This window comes from Pseudorasbora parva, chromosome 21 (genome assembly GCF_024679245.1).
Source record: "Pseudorasbora parva isolate DD20220531a chromosome 21, ASM2467924v1, whole genome shotgun sequence".
Taxonomy (NCBI): Eukaryota; Metazoa; Chordata; class Actinopteri; order Cypriniformes; family Gobionidae; genus Pseudorasbora; species Pseudorasbora parva.
Genome location: NC_090192.1, coordinates 26,817,685 through 26,842,425, shown reverse-complemented (window position 1 = coordinate 26,842,425; position 24,741 = coordinate 26,817,685). Strand labels below are relative to the sequence as shown.

The 24,741-nt window shown below is 36.2% G+C and overlaps 1 protein-coding gene across 5 annotated transcripts in view; it reads right to left on the bottom strand.

The window, feature by feature from the left end:
• The window catches only part of cacna1g (calcium channel, voltage-dependent, T type, alpha 1G subunit), a 296,673-nt gene that overhangs the window by 97,581 nt on the left and 174,351 nt on the right, over positions 1-24,741 (bottom strand). For 4 of the 5 annotated variants that reach the window (XM_067429516.1, XM_067429515.1, XM_067429514.1 and 1 more), the window contains exons 11-14: positions 15,113-15,264; positions 11,449-11,634; positions 11,245-11,359; positions 10,391-10,546 (exon numbers count right to left, since the gene is read on the bottom strand). In XM_067429516.1, coding sequence (XP_067285617.1) covers positions 10,391-10,546; positions 11,245-11,359; positions 11,449-11,634; positions 15,113-15,264 — 609 coding nt within the window. Of the gene's footprint in view, positions 1-5,776; positions 5,843-10,390; positions 10,547-11,244; positions 11,360-11,448; positions 11,635-15,112; positions 15,265-24,741 lie in introns of all 5 variants that reach the window. The other variant, XM_067429513.1, reaches the window with a different exon arrangement.

Genomic DNA, 24,741 nt, shown 5'->3' with positions numbered 1-24,741 from the left:
TTTTTAAATATATATATATATATATATATACTCATAATAATCTTCCCTCAAGTGAGCTGTTAACAGCTGCAACCAGATCTCAATAACTGAATCAGTCTGATTTATGAAAGAATCATTCCGTTTTTGTAAGGTTTGACTCACTATACGATTTGTGAACAAATCATTCAGATCAGTTTTGTGAATGGAACAAATTGATTAATTGACTTAATAATTTGTTCATGAATCAAACATATGCTCTATGAATAAATCATTAAAGGGTTAGTTCACCCAAAAATGAAATCGATGTCAATGACTCACCCTAATTTCGTTCCACATCTGTAAGACCTCCGTTCATCTTCGGAACACAGGTTTTTATATTTTAGTCCCAGAGCATATGCAGTCTATGCACACTATACTGTCCATGTCCAGAAAGGTAACGGGTAATAAAAACATCATCATAGTAGTCCATATGTGACATCAGATGGTTGATTAGAATCTCTTGAAGCATCAAAAATACATTTTGGTCCAAAAATATAAAAAACTACGACTTTATTCAGCATTGTCTTCTCATCCGTGTTCCTTAAATAAAGATTCAAACGGCCATGAATCAGTGAATCGATCAATGATTCGGATCGCCATTGTCACGTGATTTCAGCAGTTTGGATCGCGTGTCAAACTGCTAAAATCACGTGACATTGGCGATCCGAATCACTGATCGATTCAATGATTCATGGCCGTTTGAATCTTTATTTAAGGATTTAAAACAAACGCGGAAGAGAAGACAATGCTGAATAAAGTCATAGTTTTTGTTATTTTTGGACCAAAGTGTATTTTCTATGCTTTCTGAGATTCTAATTAACCAACTGATGTCCCATATGGACTACTCTGATGATGTTTTTATTCCCTTTCTGGACATGGACAGTATAGTGTGCATAGACTGCATATGCTCTGTGACTAAAATATAAAATATTGTAAACTGTGTTCCGAAGATGAACGGAGGTCTTACGGGTGTGGAACAACATTAGGGTGAGTCATTAATAACATACATTTCATTTTTGGGTGAACTAACCCTTTAAGATCAGGGCTGTGTCCGAAATCGCATACTCTCAAGTAGATACATATTTTAAATAATTACTTCACAGCCACTAAAAAAGTATGGTCTTTATAGTATGAATGTAATCTGGACATTCGCCATGTTGCCCTTATCACGTGACCGTCAGTTGCATCACATCACCACCATTCACAAATCCTGTCCCGTTGCCTTATGGGATAGTAAAGTGCCCATAGTATGCACACTTTAGAATCTCATCCGGTAGGTTATCCCGGTACTTTTTGGCTACTCTTTTTATGAATTCGGACATACTTCTTATGTCAAATACTGTTTTTTGCCCACTATATAGTAGAAAAGTATGCAATTTTGGATACAGCCCAGTTTTGTAAAGTTAATTGAAGAACTCATTAAAAAGATCTGACTCAAAATAATTCCCTTACAAATCGGGCATTGCTACGTTTACAACCCAATCTCATTAAAATATATAATTTTGAATGCACCGTTTCAAAATGTAAATTTTGTTTCTTTGGCAATTTGGTAGTGAATTCATATGAACAGTGAATTCATAGTTACAAACTGACATGGGACTGTGTTGTACTTTTCTCACAAATGTCAAGATTTCCATTGAATAGCTTAAATTTCAGTCTGAAATTTTAGAACAAGTCCTTTAAGCTTTGTTTGCCAGAACTGCTTTGGTCAGGTACAAGGTGTGAAAGAAAGCCTACTGAGACTGTGCTGTCAATTAAGACATTAAGGTTGCTTTGCAACGGCTGCTTAACAATCACAGGACTTAATTTGGGAATTCTACTGGGCTTGACCAACCTTGCTGATAGAGATATTTCAGGCATGTTTTGACATGAGATGTGCTAATAGCCCCTGTGTAAGGACTAGCAGAGAGGTTTATGTAAGTTTGTTTTGTCGAGGTTAAGAACTGGAAGACGCAAGATACAAGTTCAAAACCTCTCAGAAAAAAAAGGTACAGAAAAGATGACTGGGGCGGTACACTTTCAAAAGGTACAACTTTGTACCTTATTTACTCATAATGAGGGTGCAAATTAGTACATAAGCCCTTAAATGCATTAATGTTTTGCCAATCATTATTACATACGTCTTTAGCGGCCCAGATCCATATCTTATAGAATGGATCTCTACCAGTCACAATAATATAAAACTCTCCCGATATTATAGTAACAATTACAGAAGAGTATATTTTGTTACATTTTGAAGCTTGGAAGGGTTCAGTTTGAGCAGATGTTTTATACCATCAGCACTGTCCTCGTCAGAGCCACTGGATTTTGAATTCTAATTTTTAGCACTGAATTTTGTTACATCGAATTTTTAACACTGAATTTTATTTTGCATCTAAATCAGACTTTGAATTTTAAAAGCCATCGAATTTCTAGCTCTGTTTTTTTTTTGCCCATGACATTTTTTCAATGTTTTAAAAAAATTCAGTGTAAAAAGAAATTCAACGTCTCAAAAAATTCAGTGTAAAAAAATTCAACGTCTCAAAAGATTCAGTGTTAAAAAATTCAACGTCTCAAAAGATTCAGTGTAAAATAATTCAACGTCTCAAAAAATTCAGTGTAAAAATATTCAGAGTCAACATCCGGGTAACCAAGGAGAAGCAATCGATCCCTGTATCAAATCATCCAACATCCAGCCAATCATTTACGCTCCATTGGTCATGAGTAAACTCACTGAAGCGCCATCGTGTGTGTTCTGAGCCATGCCGCTGAGCTCTGGAGCTAACCTGAAGTGAACTTCCCCGCCAGTGCCGTTTCTAGTGATAGGCAAACTAGGCGGTCGCCTAGGGCGCCAACAGTTGGGGGGCGTCAATGAGCCCCCGCCCCAACAAGATTTTTTAGTTATTTCATATATATTTTATTATTAATATTTCGTACTTTTGCTATTTCAAGGCATTATGATTAGTTGCGATTATTGGAGTGAAGTCGCCATGGTGATAGTGGAGCTGCTGTAATGAAATGAGATCATGTAGAGGGCGGCAGGGAACGTCGTCATCCGTGGCGTTGTAACGCTTGTGTCCGAGTGAAAAATGTGGATAGCTCACTTAATGTAACTGGAGTGGCTGCAAACACGGAGGCGATTAACATCAAACAGATCGCACTTTATTCCCCGCTGAACTCTCATCACAAACTCCCTTTCCATCCACATCATTACTTAATAAAACAAAATAACTGACTGTTAGCAACAGAAAACAGAAAATAATCCCCACACATGGGAGCTCAAGACTCAGTGCGCACATACACAAAATGCAGACTTCGTTTGCAGGGAGCGCGCGCAACTCTTAAAGGGGCCACACTATATTTCTACTCGTTACAGCGTGCTTTAGTTTCATCATCATGAAAAGGTCCAAGCCATCAGGGGCTCAGTATCGTAAAAAGAAAGCGAAATATACAGGTATAGCCTACTTATTGGTTACTTGTTCTCTACTAAGCTGGTCCCTCTATCATAACGTTGAGCAAAACATTACACTGAATATTAGTACTGGACGGACCACACGCCATGCTCATTTCAGGTGCAGAACATTATAGCAGTTAATTTGAATAATTTTTTTTTACATCAGAGATAGCTGTTTAGTGTAAATTGATCAAGTAGTCTAATACTGTCATAACCATGGGCGTCACTAGGCCCTTTTTTATGAACTTATGCATCAGCCCCCCCTAAAAAAATATGTGATTAACCTTTAAAACATGAAACTGGCGCAAGGCTTCGGCTACTGCTTCGTCCCGTCTTTTAGTCTTTGTGTCAGTGTGTTCTTCAATCCGCAGCGGCGCCGAGTGACATGGTTTTCAAGCTATTGTTATCTAATTTTTTGGCCTTCAGAACATCTTAAAATACACATATGTAGATCATAGAAATCAAATTTTTCTCGGGGGAGCATGCCCCCGAACCCCCCAACATCTGTGATCTCAGAGATAATAAACCTAGCTACATTATTCGATTAATGCATGTACAATATGCCCATGAAATAAGGAAGTCATATTTACTTAATAAGTTGAAGTTTAAAAAAAAAAAAAAGGGGGGGGGGGGTGCAACATATGAATCTCGCCTAGGGTGCCAGAAAGGCTAGAAACGGCCCTGTTCCCCGCCTTCCTGTTTTAGCGTCACATGACCAATGGAGCGTAAATGATTGGCTGGATGTTGGATGATTTGATACAGGGATCGATTGCTTCTCCTTGGTTACCCGGATGTTGACTCTGAATATTTTTACACTGAATTTTTTGAGACGTTGAATTATTTTACACTGAATCTTTTGAGACGTTGAATTTTTTAACACTGAATCTTTTGAGACGTTGAATTTTTTTACACTGAATTTTTTGAGACGTTGAATTTCTTTTTACACTGAATTTTTTAAAAAAAACAGAGCTAGAAATTCGATGGCTTTTAAAATTCAAAGTCTGATTTAGATGCAAAATAAAATTCAGTGTTAAAAATTCGATGTAAAAAAATTCAGTGCTAAAAATTAGAATTCAAAATCCAGTGGCACAGTTTTACTTCCATACATATTCGCAATCTCAAACACTCTCAAAACTGTCATTTTTAACATCTTCAAAATCAATATTTTTATCGCTGACAGAATCTTTACCAGATCCATGATCAAGTGACAGTGACACTAATGTTTCATTGCGTTCAGTACTAGCTCTGCAGAAAATCGCTGAGCCATTTCAAGTTCTGCTAATGATAATTCCTATTTGTTTTCTGCCTGCAGTAACTATGAGTGAAACATCACTTAATCATTGTTTATTAGACATCCCCTCTTGTGGAATAAAGCTGAACTGCACTTATTCAGTCATCTTTAAATTATTGTTGTGCAGAAAAAAAGAATATACTTAGACTATTACACACCTCAGGTCATTAGTGACCCTATACGATTTTTACAAAAAAAAAATACTGGGAAAAAAGGCACTTTCATTTTATTAATTTTTTGCTATATTGCTATAATGAATTGATTGAGGAATACTACGAAGGCTGATGCCTAACTTTAAAATATGAATAAGGTGGAGTGTAATGAATGACGTACCGGGTCACTAAAAGCCTGAGGTATGCGTTTAAGTGTTAAAGGTGCATATTAGTACCTATATGGTACATATTAGAACCTTTTGAAAGGGTACCGCCTCAATGACAGCTTTTGTACCATTTTCTCAGACAGTGCACATAGCCATTGGTGCTCTCCATTTAATGGCCTTCCACTGCAAATGTCACCTAGCACAGCTGTATGAATGAAAACAAATACAGGATGTGATGTCCAGAACCACAAACAGACTGAGTCTCCTCAACAGGGTCAAGTGCTTCCACTCCGCTCTGGCTCACTGAATGGACTCTCAATCGCTGAGATAATGAACTCAGCAGCAATTCTACAAGATCAAAATAATTAAAAGTAAAGCAGTATTAAGAAACGTATCTGCATATTAAACGATTTTGAGACCTACTCAAAAGGACTTCCCAGTTGCCTTATTTGCTTTTGCACAGCAGTCTGTCTGGCTTTGTCTGATTTCGCTGAGGCTTTCCATAAGCCCAAACACATCCTTTCAGCCAGATAAAATAAAGCATGAGGCTCTACAAGGTTTGTACTCTGCCGCCAGGCATTGAGCAAGTGAACCTGAAGAAAGACTTTGAGTCAAGTCTGCTTCTACAAGAAACAATCACAAGTGACACTGTCCACAAACTCTGAGGTCCTCCTGGTTAGTCTCACTGGGTTACATCATGCAGAGTGCTACATACCCCTGAGTCTATAGGCAGCTGAATACAGCTCAGCTGGCCATGCAAATCGTCCCTCTTGGTTATTTCCTAAAGTGGACACGTGTTAGGATTTTACCACACAGAGCGAAAGGGTAAGAAAGGGAAAAAGCATAGAAAAGTGTTAGAAAATTGACAAAAGACAAAGTATGAGAAATTTTACTCCCACATTTCAGTAAATACTTCTGTTGAAGTAAAAAATAATAATAGCATTTTGGGTGGAGTTTAGGCTGTTAGCATGCTCATAATAGAAGTGCTGCAACTGCAGGCATCAACTCTTTTATTCTCTGATATTGATGAACTCTTTTGTTTTAATCTCCAACTCCTTTGATGTAGGTCTAAATGATATTTTATTATGCTATCACAATTATTATATTTTATTTCATTGTATTATATTGTACTATATCTTACAACATATCACATTCTATTAATTTAATTAATTTAACATAAAAGTTTGCTTATATATGTGTGTACATATACACATACATACATACAGACGTGTGTGCGCGCATGTATATATAAATGATTTAGACATATACATATATACACACACAGACACACATAAAAACTAATTTTGATGCTAGATGAGATTAATCATGATAAAACAATTACACAGCACTAGTTATTAATTTTATTGCATTGTATTGTATTATATTATTAATAATATTCCCAGCATTTATGGTGGCATAGTTACATAAATACACTACCGTTTAAAAGTTTGGGGTCAGTTCAATTTTTAAAATACTTTTATTCAGCAATGATAATTTAAATTGATTAAAAGTAACAGTAAAAACTGTGTTAAGGAAAGTTCTCTTATTTTTCTATTAAAGTATCTAGTAAAAATAATAATACAAATAAAATAAGTTCCATCCAAATATTAAGCAGCATAAAATATTTCAACATAAATCTTTCTGTGCAACAAATCAGCACTGACTCCTGTCAATGACGGCTGAGGATTCAGCTTTGCCATCACAGAAATAAATAAAATATATATTATTCAAAATATATTAATAAAGTTATTTACACAATATTACTGTTTTTTTTTTTTTTGATTAAATAAATGCAGCCTTGGTAAGAATAAGAGACAAAACTATATATATATTTTTTTAAACCACACCAACCCCAAACTGATTGGAAGAGTACAGTATATTTGCTCTATATAGGTTCCACTGCAAAGATGGACTCAAATATAGTCAGATACAGCAAATTCAATTAAAACAATACAAATCCAGCTTTTAACCAATAAGCTACATGGAACGGTCACTGAACACGCTGACATGTACTCTGACGTGCTAGTCCGAACGAGACCGCCTGTTTACAGCAGCGTGTCTATGTGAATTCTGTTTGCTTCAGTGGATGGGACATTATGCTGTTGAGGGGACATTCATCCTGGCGCTTGATCTCTCTGCTTTACACGCGTCATTCAGCCACCGGTTTCCCCAGCAACCCTGACGCACTGAAAAGTTCGACCAACTAAAAATAAACATGATGTTTGCAAAAAAAGATGTAAGGTTAAAATATTAAGTCAACAGTGTTCGTCAGTTGTAGGGGAGAGCGAGAGGATACGGGCATTACATCAGTTGGGATGAGAATATAATATCTGATGCACTTAGCAAAGATAAAGGCAGATAGGGGTCAGGTGAGTGCAGGTTATCCTCTCTAATTTAAGAGTAGAGAGTGTATTTTGAAGGCTTCTGAGCAACATAATTTCCTCTAAACTGCCATGATGCAGTATGAAAGCTATTTCTGTCTGGCAGGCAGACACAGGAGAGGCACGTTCATCTTTTAGAGAGGGGAACAAAGTGAAGAACTGAGCTCCGTCCAGATATTACCTTCTCTCATGTCGACTAAAAGTCTGTCTGTTCGTCCACACTTAAAACTTTCTCTTTCATTCCTATTATGCAAATTAAAATAAATGACAAACCATTTTTCAATTACATTTTGTTGCTATAGTTGTTGCTCTAATGAGGTGTTACAAAAAAGGCATGTTGAAATTTTTGATTCATCGTTCATTATTCTAACAATGATTTTGCTATGTTGAACAATCAATCAAAATCTAGAGCTACTTTCATTAAAAGTTTTTATGAATCTTTTAAATTGACCTTCTGAGCAGAGGCTATAATAAATTGTTAGGGTTTTAGATTTACACCAACATTTATCTTAACATAAACTCTTTTATATCCAAAAAGCCAAACACCAAGAGTTCAACAAAATGCATATGAATACATTTTTACTTTTAATACTTCATCATACCTCACACCATAAAAAAAAAGTTGATCGAATTCTAGATATTTTGCACTGTACACACGCCAACCTCCATGATTTGGTTTGTCTTTTTTCAAAAGAGACAGTAATAAAACAACCTCTCCACCCAAAATGATACATAGGTATAACATTTATATCTCTGATTTATCCTGAGCCTGGCCATTTTTGTGTGTGTGTCTGTCTTTCTGTCAGAGAAGAATGGCTGCTATGCATTGGGAGATAAGTCGTCTCATAAGCTCATGGAAAAAGAAGGTGATAAAGCAAAAGAATGAAGGAAGGAGGATGGGAACAAGGGCTCTTAAGTGAGCATGAATGTGGAGTAGGTATTATACATAGAACAAGAAACTCATCCCTTCTAGTTGAATAAATAATCCTACATAGTGTCCTAACCAGGCACAATGTGACAAAGCAACAAGCTTTCCGATTTTCTGTCTTAGCCAGCAAATGTCAATTTGTCAGTTGCTTCTGTACTTGTGTGACACAAAGTCCCAATTCAGTTCACTCAGCAGCCATCTTGGAAACACTCTCAGGCAGCTATTTTCTAATCTATACTATCTATCTACTTAAAGATAAACTTTAAGTAGATAGATAGCGTGTCAAACCGCAAAAATGCTGAAAGCACGTGACATGGTGATCCGAATCATGAATCAATCCACTGATTCATAACCGTTCGAATCTTTATTTGAGGATTGAAAACAAACCCGGAAGAGAAGACAATGCCAAATAAAGTCGTATTTTTTTTAAATTTTTGGACCAAAATGTATTTTTGATGCTTCAAGAGATCCTAATTAACTAACTGATGTCACATATGGACTTTCCCTTTCTGGACATGGACAGTATAGTGTGCATACACTTGGATACGCTCTCGGACTAAATATATAAAATATCTTAAACTGTGTTCCGAAGATGAACGGAGGCCGTATGGGTGTGGAACGACTTTAGGGTGAGTCATTAATGACATAATTTTAATTTTTGGGTCAACTAACCCTTTAAAGCTGCATTCTTTCGTTTTACCTCTTTGTCGGCATCTCTGTTTGAACCCTGAAATTGCAGTTATTTGCTCCATTTCTTCCATACGTGGGTTGTGCATCGGCCCGGCTCCTCAGCACGGAAGAATCTAATGTTGAGGTGTATGTGTGGGTTGTCGTTTTGATCTTTCTGGATTACAAACCACCATTAAAATGACAAGTTTAATTACATTTCAGCTGCTGTAAGAAGAGGCCACAAACGATCGGCCACCTGCAGCATCCACACACGCGGTATAGCCTTATATACCAGACTCCTTTATGTGTAGAGACGCCACGTAATGGTGCAAAGACAAGCTTATCGTTGTGAATCGGCTAAGTAAGGAGATTGTTTTGAACACTGGCTGATTATGTACTAGCGCAACAATTGATTTTGGATCCTTTTTAACAACAACACAAAAGTTATGGACTGCAATTGTAAATAAGAAAAAATTCTCATTTTAAATTTTTGGGGCTTTTTTTGGTGTGGACGGTATAGTTATCGCTTTTAGTGTGAACGGGAATTTATTGTTGGAACACTACTCAAAGTATTTTTTAACACAAAATAACATAGAAAGGTGCACACATATGAAACCTAGGACACACCGAAAAAAATTGTATTAAGTTGGTCCAGTTAAACTAATCAAAAAGTTGAAAAGTGATACTCCTATTCTTGACTGCTATATTAACCATTACGATTTCTCCCATTCTCCCCAATACCGCCTACATTCGGAATAGCACTACTCTTACAATGTATGCTAGTATTCTTTTCTGAAAAGAATGAAAAGAATATGTCTCTTTTATGTGGTTTTGAGCTACATATCCCTGCCCACACGAAACTCACTGGACCAAAATATATTAATATATTATGCTCTTCACATATATTAAACATCAAAAAAGGATGAGAAGAGATTGATAAAGGAGTTTTGACATGACAAATCCTTCAATTCTTCTTCTACCTCAGAGAAAATCATAAAAAGGCTGCTGTCTAGTGAAGCATCATGAGAAGTCATGAAAATTCAAGGTACATATTCTTAGTTCCAAGCTCTTCAGCTGTGGAGTGGAGTGTGAGAAAGCATGCAAACAGATTGGCTGTGATTTTGTTGCGTCGAGCGACATTTTTCACTTGAATCTTGTCACGTTGTGCCTGTTTAGGACATAGTGTTAGACGAAGGGGACAGGAGAGAGCTAGAGGAGAAAGAGAGAAGAAAGATATGGTGTTGGAATATGTGCTAGACTCTAAAGAACAAAAAGGAGAAGACAGTCTGTCAAGTTAAGTGGGGGGGAAAGAGGATGAAAGAGTTCAGGTTAGTTTGGAGACGGGCTTTACCTCTGTTTGGAATCCTTCCACTAAGATAGCCACCAACAGGTTGAACAGGACATAGTTTCCAAAAGTCATGAGGGCGATGAAGTACAGAGCAGCCACTGGAGAGGTGGAGGCCATCCCATTATAAAGTACCTTATTCCAGTCCTCCTGAGTCAATATCTGATGTGCATAAACATATCAGAAAAAAACAACAGCAACAAATAATTCATCAAATTCCCATTTATCCTTATGTTAAAAAAATTGGGGTTTTGTACGATTTTATTGAAAGAAGTTTCTGCAAGAAGGCTGTGTTTATATATTCACAAATACAGTAAAACCCACACACTTCTGAAATATTATTTGACGAAAAAAATCTGTGTAATACCTTTTACATTATTTTTTTTTTTAATGAATATCAATGTTGAATACAATTGTGCTGCTTAATACTTTTGTGGGAGAAAAAAATGCAATAATTAGTTAACTAACATTAACAATGAGCAACAACTTTGTTACAACTGTTTATTGTTTATGATTTAATACATTTAACGAGATTAACCGACAAAACTTTTAATAATGAAGTATACGATTAAATAAACATTAGATTAGTTAACATTGACTAAGACTATTGTTAATTGATGTTTGAACTGTCTTAACTGTAATTGTTTATCTATTAAATGCATTGTTGACTTATAAAAGTATTCATTTCTGTAAAAAAACAAAACCCAATGTTTTAAAAATTTACATGTGTTTGAAATGTTAATTCTGTAATGAACTGGGATCACAAAACATGTTGGGTCTGTATTTAGTGATGTCGACTTATCACTCAAGATGGATGAAAAGATTGAAAATGCAGCTTGTGTAACATGCAGGAATCTTACCTGAAAAACTGTAACAATGGCCCATAGTAAAGAGTCGAAGTTCTTGCGGTCAGGAAGTGTGTCTCCATCTCTCTCAGAGCCAAATTTACATCCAAACAGGTGCATGCCTAGAATACTGTAAATCAAAGTAACACAAAACAGTTAAATTAAAAATAAATAAACAGAATACGGTACATTCTTGCACAAAATTCTCTCTCATCTTGCCTGAAAATGAATATGAAAAGCATAAGCAGCATGCAGAAGGTGGCCACGTTGTCCATGGTCTTCATCAGGACCACCAGCTGCCTCTGTAGAGCGGGCATGAAGCGAACCAGCTTCAACACTCGCATAAGTCTGAAGGTCCGCAGCACCGATAATCCTCCTCCCTGCTGACCAACAATTTCCCAGACGCTGTCAACACATATAAACACACACATCTGACTATCTGGCAGAATGCATAAGGAGGACAATGCTAAAACATACCCCGGCTACCGTAGTTTCCCTTTTATTTCTTGAAGTTTTGGTGTGGTGTTCGAGTGGTTTGTTGCATTTCAAATAAATAAAAAAAATGTCAGCAAATTTATTAAAACAAGCTAAAGTAAACCTGCTGTAAATGCATTTAATTGATCAACAAAATGACTAAAGACACATTTGGAATTTCATCTCTCAAATAGTAAACATTGGCTTAAATACAGCTGATAGACCATTTCATTTTATGCAAGGAACTGCATCCCCCCCCCCCCCCCCCCCCCCCGCAAGGATGCATTAAATTGACAGTAAAAGTGACAGTCTTTAAATATTTTAAATAATTCCCATACATTTGAAAATTGCTGTTCTTTTGAACTTTAAATACATCATGGTTTCCACCCACACACAAAAAGCAGCACTGTTTTCCTTATTAATAATAATGTTGTTAATGTTATTTTTAAATAATGTTGTTGTAACAAGGATCATGTGACACTGAAAATTCAGCTTTTTCATCACAGGAATAAATTACATTTTAATTAAAGCTGTCACAATTAACGAGTTAATGCATGCGATTCATTTTTTAGTTTAACGAGTGAAAAATATTTAACGCAATTAACACATTTTTTTTTCCATTAACCTTTACCTGCCGTTACATTATATAATCACGCTCTTATTCAAGCAAATACTTTTAAACCTTTAAAAGCACAAGACAAAAAAGACAATCTGTCTGTGAATCTCCTGTCTTAGTGACAAACACACACACACACAATCACACATAAGCCGCTTAAGACTCTCGCAGTTCTCTTTTGTGCTTGAAAGCACTTAAATCCTAAATGAGTTCAATAAAGTCTTAAATTAACATAAAGAGTTGTGAGAAAATGATCTCATTCATCAGGTCTTAAAGAGACAGCAGTAGGGCTGTGCAATTTATCGAAAATATCGAAATATCGCAAATGGTTGACACATAGCAGAGAATAGACTGGGCACACAACTGTTACTTATGTGACTTGCTTGATATTACAGTTTTTCTCAATTGCTTAAACACTATTTCTGAAACCTTGCTCCATTTTCTGAAACCATTAAACACAAAACCTCCTCTTCAAGCACTATTCACAAAACCTCTGACTCCTCTTGCAAAATGAAACATTCGCTTCAAAACAGTTTTACCTGTGTTCAAAATCAAACACTGCTCTCAAATCATAAACAAAGTGATCAAAATGATAAACACTATCAAGCAATCAGTAAACAATACAGCAAAAAATAGAAAACACATTGTTCAAAACATAGTTCTCAGGCAGAAGTACATTTTTAATCTCAAAACAAATTTCATATTTTTCTGTCATTATCTTGTGATGAATGAAAACGTGTTTCATCATAGTAGCTCAAAATTGGTCAGAAATTATTCCTACTCTGCTTTGCTTTGCAATTTTTTTTCTTACTCTTGCTTGTAGCCCTATTTTTACCAACTCATTCTCATGAAATGCATATACATCACAAATTGTATTTATTGTGCAATTTATACGGCACAATTATTTTTTATGTGCATATGATTTGCATTGTCATCCCATTGGGTAGGTTGAGGTGTTTGGAGTACGTGCACATAACACAATATAAAGTACATATCATATGCACACGAAAACTGCATGTGTAACATATGCACATAAAAACTCATTTTGGCATATAAATCACGCGATAAATACAATTTGTGCTATAGATATGCATTTTCATTAGATCAGGCTGATTTTTACAGTACTGTACTCTGCATCTCACAAACTTGTCCTTTGTCCTTTGTTGATATGAACCTGCAACCAGTCAAAATCTATTGAGCAGTCAGTAGCCTACTGTAAACAAATGGAAAGCAACATGTTCAGGGCAATATGATTTGTTCATTGTACAGTATACAGCCTACAATGCACTGTACTTATATTGGTTGTCTCATCATTTGAAACAGATTAAATCAGTTTTGAGTGGTTGTGTTCAATCAATGACATTGTGTTTTCCGTTCGTATTTGATTGTTGTCACTTGTGTTAACCCGTATGAAGGCATGTGCATTAGAGTGCAGAATGTGTCTTGACAATGAGAATGTGTTTAGAGTTTTGCTGAAAAGTCTAAGTGAGATCTGCAAATTGTGTTTTATGATGTGAAATGGTTTAAGGTATTGACAACAGACTGCATAGTTAGCTAAATGAGTTCAGGCAACTGAGAAATGTGTTCAGCCGATGGGTTTTAGTGTTTTAGCAATTGAGAAAAACTGTAAAAAGAGTTATCAAACGCAATAACTTGTGAAAAGCAGCGCGCTGTCTGACACACACACCGAAACATTTATGTCAAAATTATATTATCAGATTTGTGACAAATTTATGCTAAAACACTGTTGGTCACTTTCAGAAGTTGTAGCGATGCTTTTTTTCCCAGAGAGAATGTGAAACATACAAATGGTGTCATTCTTAGTTTTTAAATATTTTAAAAATATATAATTTAAATAGATTTTACACACTTATAGCAATATCGTTTCACATATCAAATATCGCATTATTTAATAACATATTAAATATCGAATTTTAATTCAATATCACACAGCCCTAGACGGCAGCCTAATAAACCTGTGACTAATTACTTTATATATATATATATATCGAGAGCACCATAAATAAATTAGAAAACATTTATTTTAAATTGTAACATATTTCACAATATTAATATGTTATTTTAAATTATTTCACAAAATAAATGCAGTCTAGGTAAGTAAACGTTTTTTTAAAAACCTTACCGACTCTAAACTTTTGAACGGTAGTATATGTAGATTTGCAACGTCTAGAGGAGAATTTCTTCAGACTGAATTTAGTACTTTTTATTTATTTTGATTATTATTTTAATGTTTATTTAGTGATAACTAAAATGTTATGTTTCATCCAATTTTTGTTAATTAAAAAAGCAGCTTATTTTTTGCTTGTTGATATTTGATGCTTGTTATTCCATGGAAGGATGTTTTGGTTACTATGGCAACCCCCCCACCATTAAACTACACCCCCAGAATAGCACAAGTTGGTGACTGTATCTATTCAACATGTTGAGCGTTAATAAATGCAAGAACCCATCATAACATTGTACCATGCCAAATCTTTTCAGATGCTTGTTCAGAAGTCTTATATGCTAATTTATGTCAATTGTGAATGGATGGGCGTGGAATTGCAGCACTCATCACGACAGCTGACAGTCATCAGACTGAACAGGCAACAGATGTCCCATCACTCAGTAATAGCTGCATTCTGTCTGGCTGTCACTGTTGTGATATAACGCACTGCCAGTGTGCATTTTCAGAAATGAAGATGAACGTCAATAAACAGTGATGCAGGCAGCGTTGTTACTGTAACACACATTTAAAAGTTCTGAGGAAGGAATGCAGACGAGCATGTATACCTGATTACTACAATAATGCCGTCAAAGATATTGTAAGGGTTCTTGATGTAGCCGAATGGACCATAGACCAGCAGTTTCAGGAGCATCTCCAGCGCAAACAAACTGGTGAAGACGATATTACTGATTTCCAGAGCGTTTGTCAACTCCTCAGGCTGAAAAAGAAAAGAGAGAGAGAGAAGATAAAACCTAGACTATCACAGCGATTCCACTGTGCCATATTAGTACTGTTGCATGTCATATTAGTAAGAATATGTACAACAATTATGACAATTTTAAAAACTATGCACCTGCCACTCATTTGAAGATGAAATATAAATAGAAAAGAGTGGCAAGACTGGGCATTTTTTAAATTACATCCCCATCCTTTAATGTAGCATGGATTGATTATTAAAACGAACATATTTTGAGTAACTTCTTTTTGTTATATGACGGTCACAACAGTCCTGTAACATGCCTTCATCATTTATTTTTGACATCTTTGTGACATCATATCCTGTTGCAGGGTCTGAAATAATTTTGCAATGCTTAAAGTGTATACAATATCTGGCTCATATTTGCAATCTCAACCATATTCTTAAAGGGCACCTATTATGCAGAATTTACTTTTTTACAAGGTGTTTGAAAATAAATGTGCTTTGGCAGTGTGTGTACACAACCAAGCCATAAATGGTAAAAAAAAAAAAAAAAAAAAAAAAATTCACCCAGTCCTTTTTTTTTATCCCCAGAAATCATAAGCAGTGTGTTTGCAGATTCTGGGGAACAATGTGACGTCACATTTCACAGACCCTGCCCATTTTGCTACCCGTATTAGCATAGACCCCGCCCTAGCATAGAGAGCAGTATTGTTTATGTTCATCTCCTCGCCAGAGCATTTAACAGCAGCATTCAAGTAAGAAATATGTTCTTAATAAAGCTACTAATTAATAAAGTTATTCAGTCAAGAGCAGTGAGTGATTTTCAGTTTTTTTCTTCTGTTGTATGATTCCTATTAACAGCAGATACAGCAGTATGTACTGTATATAACACTGCTTTCACTGTTGTACACATCTAATATACACACAGTATTTCTGTAACTTACTTGCTGCATATGTGCACAGTAGGGATGTTAACCGGTGACCGTTTGACCGATGGTTGACCATATCAACGTTAACTGATCAAAGTTGTTGGTTAAAAAAAAGTGATCTCTAAATTAGGCACGCTACTACAGTTAGCCATCTTATTCCAAAATCTTTTTGTGTGAAGTGAAAAAATCCCTCACACTCAATTTTTCATAACCCGCCTGTTTGTACTTAATAAACCAATAAAAACACGAGCGAACTTCGGCGCGAGTTCACAGCCTTTGGGTTTGCACGCTCACAAGGTTTGCAAAAAGTAAACAGGCTAAAACACTCGAGGTTAGAGCCAGGGAAGGCGACAGTATGAAGCGTGCATTCTACATAAGATAGATGGGCTTACATTTGGAAATATATTACATCTACATTTCAGTGTTAACACATAAGGTGTTCATCATCTTTCTTTAATATTGTTAGCACTACCTCGAACTAAAGCGGCGTCTCTTCGGAGCTGTCATTTTCTTAAACGAGCCACGGCAATGTTACAAATGAGCTTCTAACGCTAGACAAATAACTTTATTTTCAACACGATCACATTGTACCCAAACCATTTCGAAACTAAGGAGCCATTTGTTTGTCGATTACATCTTGGGAAAAAAGATTACATCTTGGGCCGTGTTTGCGGGACTCATGTTACGCGCTGCAGGGGATTTTAAAAAAGTGACGTGAGTGGAAGGAAGGCGGCGGCGCCGGGACAGTGTGTGTGTAAGAGCGAAAGGCAGAGCGGCAGAGAGATCATAGAGAGATGACAGAGTTGCGAAATTGCAGGCGCGGCTCGCGGCTGTTATTTCAAATAGAGCAGCATATTTTAAACTAATCGGTTAACCGGTTTCAACCGGCTAATGAGGCTCGGTGGTTGGTCAAGAAAATGTTTCGTTTTCGCCACCCCATAGTGCACAGACATAACCAACTGTTTTCATTTGAACTTTGTGTGTTTCTGACATAACCTTGTGAGCATCTGACAGTTTAATTGCAATAACACATGACAGAGAACTAGTCTAGTTTAATAGCCTACTCATGGATCCACCGACATCCAACTCTATGTGCGCATGCGTCGGGTGTGTGTGAAAGTTGATAATGGTTTAAAATGCATGCAGATGATAATGTTTCATTAAGGTGAAGAACTGCAATGTCACATGAGCGTGTCTGCCATAGAGATGATCATCAAAACAGAGACGTCATGTTTCAGATTTCATATGGGTGTTCACAAGCTGTGAAGGCTCCGCCCTCTGGGGGGTGAGGAGCAGCAGCTCATTTGCATTTAAAGGAGACACGCACAAAATAGCTAATTTTTCTTAAACCCAAAAATTGCCATTTTCAAAATGGTATATTAAATGATCTGCTAGGGATTTTGATCTAAAACTATATTACATCTTGTAAAAAGACTTTATTACTTAAAGGACAACTCTGGTGAAAAATAAACCAAGGTGTAATTAACACATGGTTACCGAGTAGATCGTTCTCTGGGATGCGTTTTTATGAAAATTGAATATCAAGAAAAAAAACGAACAAAAAAAACGCTAGTTAATACCACTAACAAGGCTCAAAATCAAGACTTTTCCCCACGATGGCTCCTGTCTGTATACGCGTAATGGACTGTGTTTATACAGTATCTTCTCATTAAACTGTTTGTACACTTACAAAGTTCTAAATGCTTCGGTTTGCATGTAGGGACCCTCTTCTTGCTACCGCGTTAGTGTGAGGCTATTTTGAGCCTTGTTAGTGGTATTAACTAGCGATTTAATTTTACTTACTCTGTGCCCCATAGACAAGCGCTATAAGCTAATCTGTTTTTAAAGACTAAACTCTTTACATTCGATTTTCATGAAAACGATAATTCCTTTAAGGCTTTCTTCAAAATCAATATTTTGATCGCTTACAGCTTCTTCACCCGATCCACCACCAAGTGACGATGGGACTAATATCTGATTGCATAAAGTACTTGCTCTGTACTAAACTGCTGAGACATTTCAAGTTTTGCTGATTACGTATACTGATTATACATATTCTTTGTTTTTTTGGCTGCGGTGATAATGAGTGAAATATCACGTCATCATTGTGTATCAGACATTGCCACCTTTAGGAATAAAGGTGAATTGCACTCATCCAGTCATTAGAGATTCAACTACTGTTGCACAGAAAAATATATACGTACATTATTACATATATAGGGTCACTATAAAAAATAACTTTTTTTTTTTACAAAAAAATAATTTAGAAATTGATTAAAAAACAGACATTGTTTATTTTTTTTGGATATATTGTTTATAAGGAATATATTAAATAATACTAAGAAGGTTCGTCTACAGTAAAGTAAAAAAAAAAAAAAATGAATAAGGGGGAGAGTAGTAAATGTCGTCACCAGTCAATAAAGAGTTAAAATAGACTGTTTTGATCATATTTTAAATTAGCAAAGTTAAAAAACACATGCATTACTGTATACTAGCTAATTTGCTGCATCGTCAAATAATTTTAAAAGAACATGGATTTGAACTATCTATCTATTTTTAGCTATCTATCTATCTATTTTTGATCTCTATCAAAAACCGGAGGCTTGTGCATGCATCTTATACATCGGTGCATCTTAAAAAGTACACTTCAAAGATATCATCATTACAAAAATTCAAGAAAATGGAAATGCTTTTTTAGAGGTTCTCTCAATGCATGTATCTCTGCAGATTATCCGAAACAGCTAAAGACTACAGATCTACAAAAGTGTCACTCTTTGGTCTGCCTGAAAAATATAAGAATCTGCTCATCTCCAAAGGCCCTGAGCCATTTTTGTTCTCATTTAATTAAACAGAACACAGACTCTTTCATGGCTTCATATTTCCTAATAGCTTACGGTCCTAGATAAACTAATGTGGGGATTCACTTTTTGACATCACAAACACCAAGTTTCTCATTCTTTTGTTAAATCAGAGCACAATGTCTCGAACTACTTCAAGCTGAACTTAAAACTCAGATACAGGTGAACTACAAAGAAAGAACTGCAGATTCCCTGGTGTAATTGATGTTGTTGATAGTTCGGTATGCAGTGAAAAACTTTTTCTATTCTTTTTTTTATGAGGCACGGGTGAATTGAAGGAGAGACATATGGGCCGGTTCATATTTCGCTTCGGTTTTTTCGATTGTAAAAATGAGACTGGGCAAGAGACCCAGCACGCATAACACATTCTTGAAACATCACGGCTAGCTGGGTTTAATGAACAGAGTCTTAAACGCCTGAAAACAAAACACAACATCCCCAAGCACGCAACTATTTGCCTATGAAAACTAACAGTGATTTTAAGAGACATTTAGACAGGTCACCGAACTTCAGAGCTTTAAATGATGACAAAAACTATGTAACCACTTTAATTGTTTACTGAGATGATTGTTTCCGCAAAGTAATGAGGAAAAAATACAATTACATACTGTGCATGAAATGAAAAATAACATCTATATTAGCTAATAGAATTAAATGTAATCTAATCAGATTTAGAAGTGGTCCGTGGAGCACGATGATGAAGTGTGGGGCTATTTGTGGTTTCACAGAGGTAGGGAAGAAAGCCAGCAGTTTTTTTTAAGCAGTTTCTGGATCTGAGCAGCTGAAGGTTGGGCACTGTCTACCCAGCAGGAGCTTGCACTTGGCCTCTTCATAGGGTGAGGCCCTTCAGTTCAAATCAGGACCACTTGTGGGAAGAGTACATCACACACAAATCTCTGCAGGAGTGATTATTTTCCAAGAACGGCATGGCTGAAGAGAGTTTTTCACTTTCTTTGCCTGGAATATCTAAAAATTATGGAGTCCCTAGAGGGACATGGTGATACTAGTAGAAGAAGAAAAAGAAAAAAAGACTCCCGCGTTCTTTAGAAAGTTTGCAGTATATTCGCAGCAGATGGTCACAAGTATCGTTATGTGCTGATGCTTTGAAAACAAAACCAAAGTGTCAAAAAACAAAATCAAAAATTTAGGTGAACAGCTGTAAACCCTAATGCTCAAAATAATTAATTGGTTTGAGTAGGGTTAACTTAAATTATGAGTATAACAACCTTTCTTTTTATTTTGAGTTAAAAAAAAGACATTTTAAGCAATCGGAATTGTTTTATTGTTTTGAGTTTTATGAACGTGTTTCTTTTAATTTAGACAAACTTAAATTGAACTGAAACTGGGCTGGTATTTCTATTTCCCAGCATGCTTTGCCATGGCACTCAAGTTAGAGTAAATACTAAAATTATAAAAAAATGGCTTTTTTTGTGTGTGCAAGTGTAATGGGTATTATGTTTAGCTATGCTAATTTAGAAGAGCTTGTTATGTTGGTTTTGTTGGTTTCCAATCATGGTGACAATTGGAGTATGAACTTGATTTGAGCACAGGTATGTCGAATATTCTATATCTCTGTACTCATTCAGCAGTTGCCATGTTTAATCCCATCAAAGCATTGTGTTACCATTTACTGAATTAGCTATTTAAAGCCCCACTTGGCTACTTTTGCTCTCGGGGTCCCCCTACAGTTTGGAAAAAATAATGTCCTCAAATACTGTCGTAAGAGCTGTCCTCCTACAACAGGGGATGCCATCGCGCATGCATTTGTTGACATGACAGCCCTGATAGCCCTGAACTAGTGATGCGCGGTTCGTCTCATAACCCGCGGACCCCGTATGTCTATTTAATGGTTGCGGGTGCGCGGCGGGTTGTAAAAATATATACAGTGGTGCGGTGCGGCCAAATAACTTCATAAAAGCGTCCCGCGGGTCGGTGCAGCAGTTCCCCTGAAAACTGCAAGAGGAGTTCTTCTGGCGTCGCGTGTGAAATGTCTTCATCCCAGGTAACGTTACAGTCAGTGGCATATGCTCCAGCATGTCATATGAATATAATTTCATGGGTTTTATTTTTTTCAAACGCCAAATAATCACGATGCTCACGTTTACAAGCCAGCGTCATTATAGTAGTCTATTGGTTACCGTTTTACAGAATCTATATGATACTTCAGTTCAATGTTTGAGTGGTAGCTCACCGTAACAAGCATGACAGCATCGGTCGGGCACGCCTCCTTCAGCTCACGCCGACGAGCAAACGCTGGTCACATTTTGATCCTCGTCCTGCCTTTAATCCCATCATTTTTTCATTTCCTCTTATTGCTTTCCTCCAACAAAACCTTTTCTTTCTTATTTGTCTCTGCTGCTTCAGACATGACTATATTATCCGACGAACAAAGTTGGGCTCGCACGTCCGAATGTAAGGAAGTGTGTGTGTTGGTGGAAGTGACGTATATGCCGTAAAGCAGTCGAGTTTTGTAGTTCTTTTCTTTTTCTCGGGTTACTACCCGAAACCCGAAGTTTAAAAGTACGATTAAAAACGATACAGACCCCATCAGGCTATGGCAGACGTGTCATTCAACCTATTGTAAGTCGATTTATCATCACAAGAGTCTTAAAAAATATATTATGAAGGTTGAAAAGTTACCTAGTGCTGCTTTAAAGCTATCCATGTTTTCACTTCTAAAAATATATTTGTTGAGTTTGTATGAGTTGAGATTGCATGACGGTTTCAAGTTAAATGTTTGAGTAAGAGCAATTAAAATATGCAAGTTATATTAAAAAGCAAGTTATATTACATCTTGTAAAACGAGCCTTTAAAGAGTTCAAAATACTATGTGGTGGTGTTAGTGTGAAACATCCAGACAGTGAGCTCAGACAAGCCTGAACTTTTCAGAAAGCCAGACCCCTCTTCAGATGAACTGCTCTTTAAGGGCCATATCTCACCAGTTGCACTTCACTATCAGCTGCTGTTCATTCCAGAAAACACAAGATCACTGTCCTTTAATCTAATTATACAGCTCATATAAACTGTGCCAAACATACAAACTGTAAACCCCAATAAGTTGGCAAAAAAGGCAGGCAATCAGTTGCCTCAATTTTTGTAAAGTTAAGAAATGTAAAATTTAAGCAGAACTTTTTATTTTTATTTTGTAATAATACATTTTAATTGATCTGAACTTGAAATATTTGAGTAAGCTAATTCATACATTTAACTTAAAAATATAATATTGACAAACTTGACTAGCTTTAACTAGCTAACAAATGCCACCTTGCTAATTGATTACACAATGCATTAGTTGCATTAACATATGATAGCACTTGCTGAATGAGGACAGCAATATTAAACATTTAACATATCTGTTCTCAAACTAAGCTCATTTTCCACTCATCACCATGATGATAACCCAACAAAAAAACAACATAATAGAAACTCTTCTAAACTAGCATAACAGAACATTAAACACCTCTCAATCTTCCACTTAACGTTAATCTTAAACACAAAAAAACATAACATAACACTTACTTTTGGCATTTAATGTATATTTTGAGTGCCATGACAAAGCATGCTGGGAAATAAAAATCCCAGCCCAGTTGATAAATTAAAGTATGTCTAAATTAAAAGAAACAAGTTCATTAAACTCAAAACAAATTAAGCAATTCAGATTACTAAAAATGTGTCAGTTTTTGAGAACTCAGAAGAAAAGATAAGTTCTAAATAAAACTCTAAAATAATTCTAAATAAGTTCATTTGTTTAAACTAACTTGCTTAATAGAAGCTGGCTCTACTCAAACCAATGAAATCTTTTGCTGTTTTCTTTGGCGTTTTGTTTCTCATTTACAGTGGATATATGTGGAAGAGTGGAAGAGTGATTGTGGAAATTGGGCTTCGATAACAAGCATGAGTGAGGGTGACGATTAGACTTTACAGTCAGACTGCAGGAGAAAGTGCCTCAAAGCCAACCCAGATCTGCTTTTTTCATAACAGTGTGAACATCACTGGAATTTAATCTTTTCAATTATGATTAGGGCCACTACCATACGTCGTAATAAAACAGATAAGGGTCCAATGTTTTAAGATGCAAATTTAGTCTGAACAGTCATATCGGAATTCATGTGACTTTTACATTAATCTAGATTACAACATTCATCACAATTCTGCACTAATCTGAGTCATACTAGCAGTTCTTTGGTCACTTTGAATATGGAAGACGCAAGCAAAGTTAGTCAGTGGGACAGTGAGTTGTTATACTTATAAGTATTACAGCGACAGTTCTTTACAAGCAAATCTACGAGAAAAACATTGCTCTCTTTCCCCCTTGTCTGCTTCCTCATCAACTGAGGACAAATTTGCTGGCTTCCACAGCACATCAGCTAATAAATGAACATGTAAATGCTGACTTCAGTAACCTCCATGTTTGCTTCAGTATAATTCATTGTTGTATGACATGTTTGCTATTGTTCTTTTGCGCATGCAGGTCAGTTCATGATTGTGACCTTTTTACACTCAAATCTGATATTGGCCAAATTTAAACAGCCCCCTGATCATTGCTTTCAGTTGTCACTGGTGGAAGCTGAAGAGATTGTTTTCTCCTGAAGAAAGCTTTACAGTGCTTGTTTATGTATGTATGTATGTATGTATGTATGTATGTATGTATGTATGTATGTATATATAAGTTGTTGTTTTTTTTAATCCCTTGGCAAAGAACACCACTGGTGGCCATGTCCCAAAGATGAGATATGCGTTTCCTCATTATGAACAATGACGAGTTTACATCCAGTGAAAAATAAATTGTTCTGAATAATTTAAGCCCATGATGAGCAGTTGAGATTGTTTCATTGAAGCATAAACTAGCTGGTCTCATTTCCTCTCATTATGTAACCTCATTATGGCTCAAATTGCTTGAAGCTAAAAGTTCACCACATGTTCACCACATAACGGTTTGAAACCACTAGCCTAAAACAACTTAGTAAGATAAATAAGTAAATAAATGCTTGGGGTGGATGTGCAGTGGACAAACTACTGACATTTTTAAAGAACCCACAACATAATATATGCATATATCGAATGGCTCATATATTTCAGTTTATTCCTCACACAAGCTATTGATAATTTTCATATTTGGCTAAACCCATGCAGTTAAACACCCACATAATACATGCTCTGATCTGAGGATAGGAGCTCATTGATGTATTTTCAATAATAACTAGGCCTAACTGTCATTGCAAAGATTGTGTGAAGTCCCAGGGCAAGTCCTGAAACAAAGCAAGCAACCCTTGGTACTCATTAACTTTCATAGCCAGAGCAACAATAACCATTATGCCCCAAAAGCACATTAGGAGGGGAAAGGAAGTAGAAAAGGGGCAGCGTGGGAGGAAGAGGTTGAAAGACACAGAGAGAAAGATTCCCAGCAGAGATGCATGCTTGGAATTGTGTGGAATTTTCATGTGCTAAATACTTTCAGAATGATTAATAATTTTTTTATAACCACATAACACAGGGTGAGGGATAAGATGTGTGCATTTGAACATTGTCATCCTCCTCTCTACACTAGCACATGAACCAGACCTGCACCGCCAGTCTGCAGGGAAGTTTGGGAAACTTAAAGGACTTCATAGTGCATGTAAGATTAAGAGCTTAAAAAAAGTTCACCTACAAGTATGTCAACAAGATACGTTAGCTGGAAAACTCAAGTAAGGGTACTACAGATACAC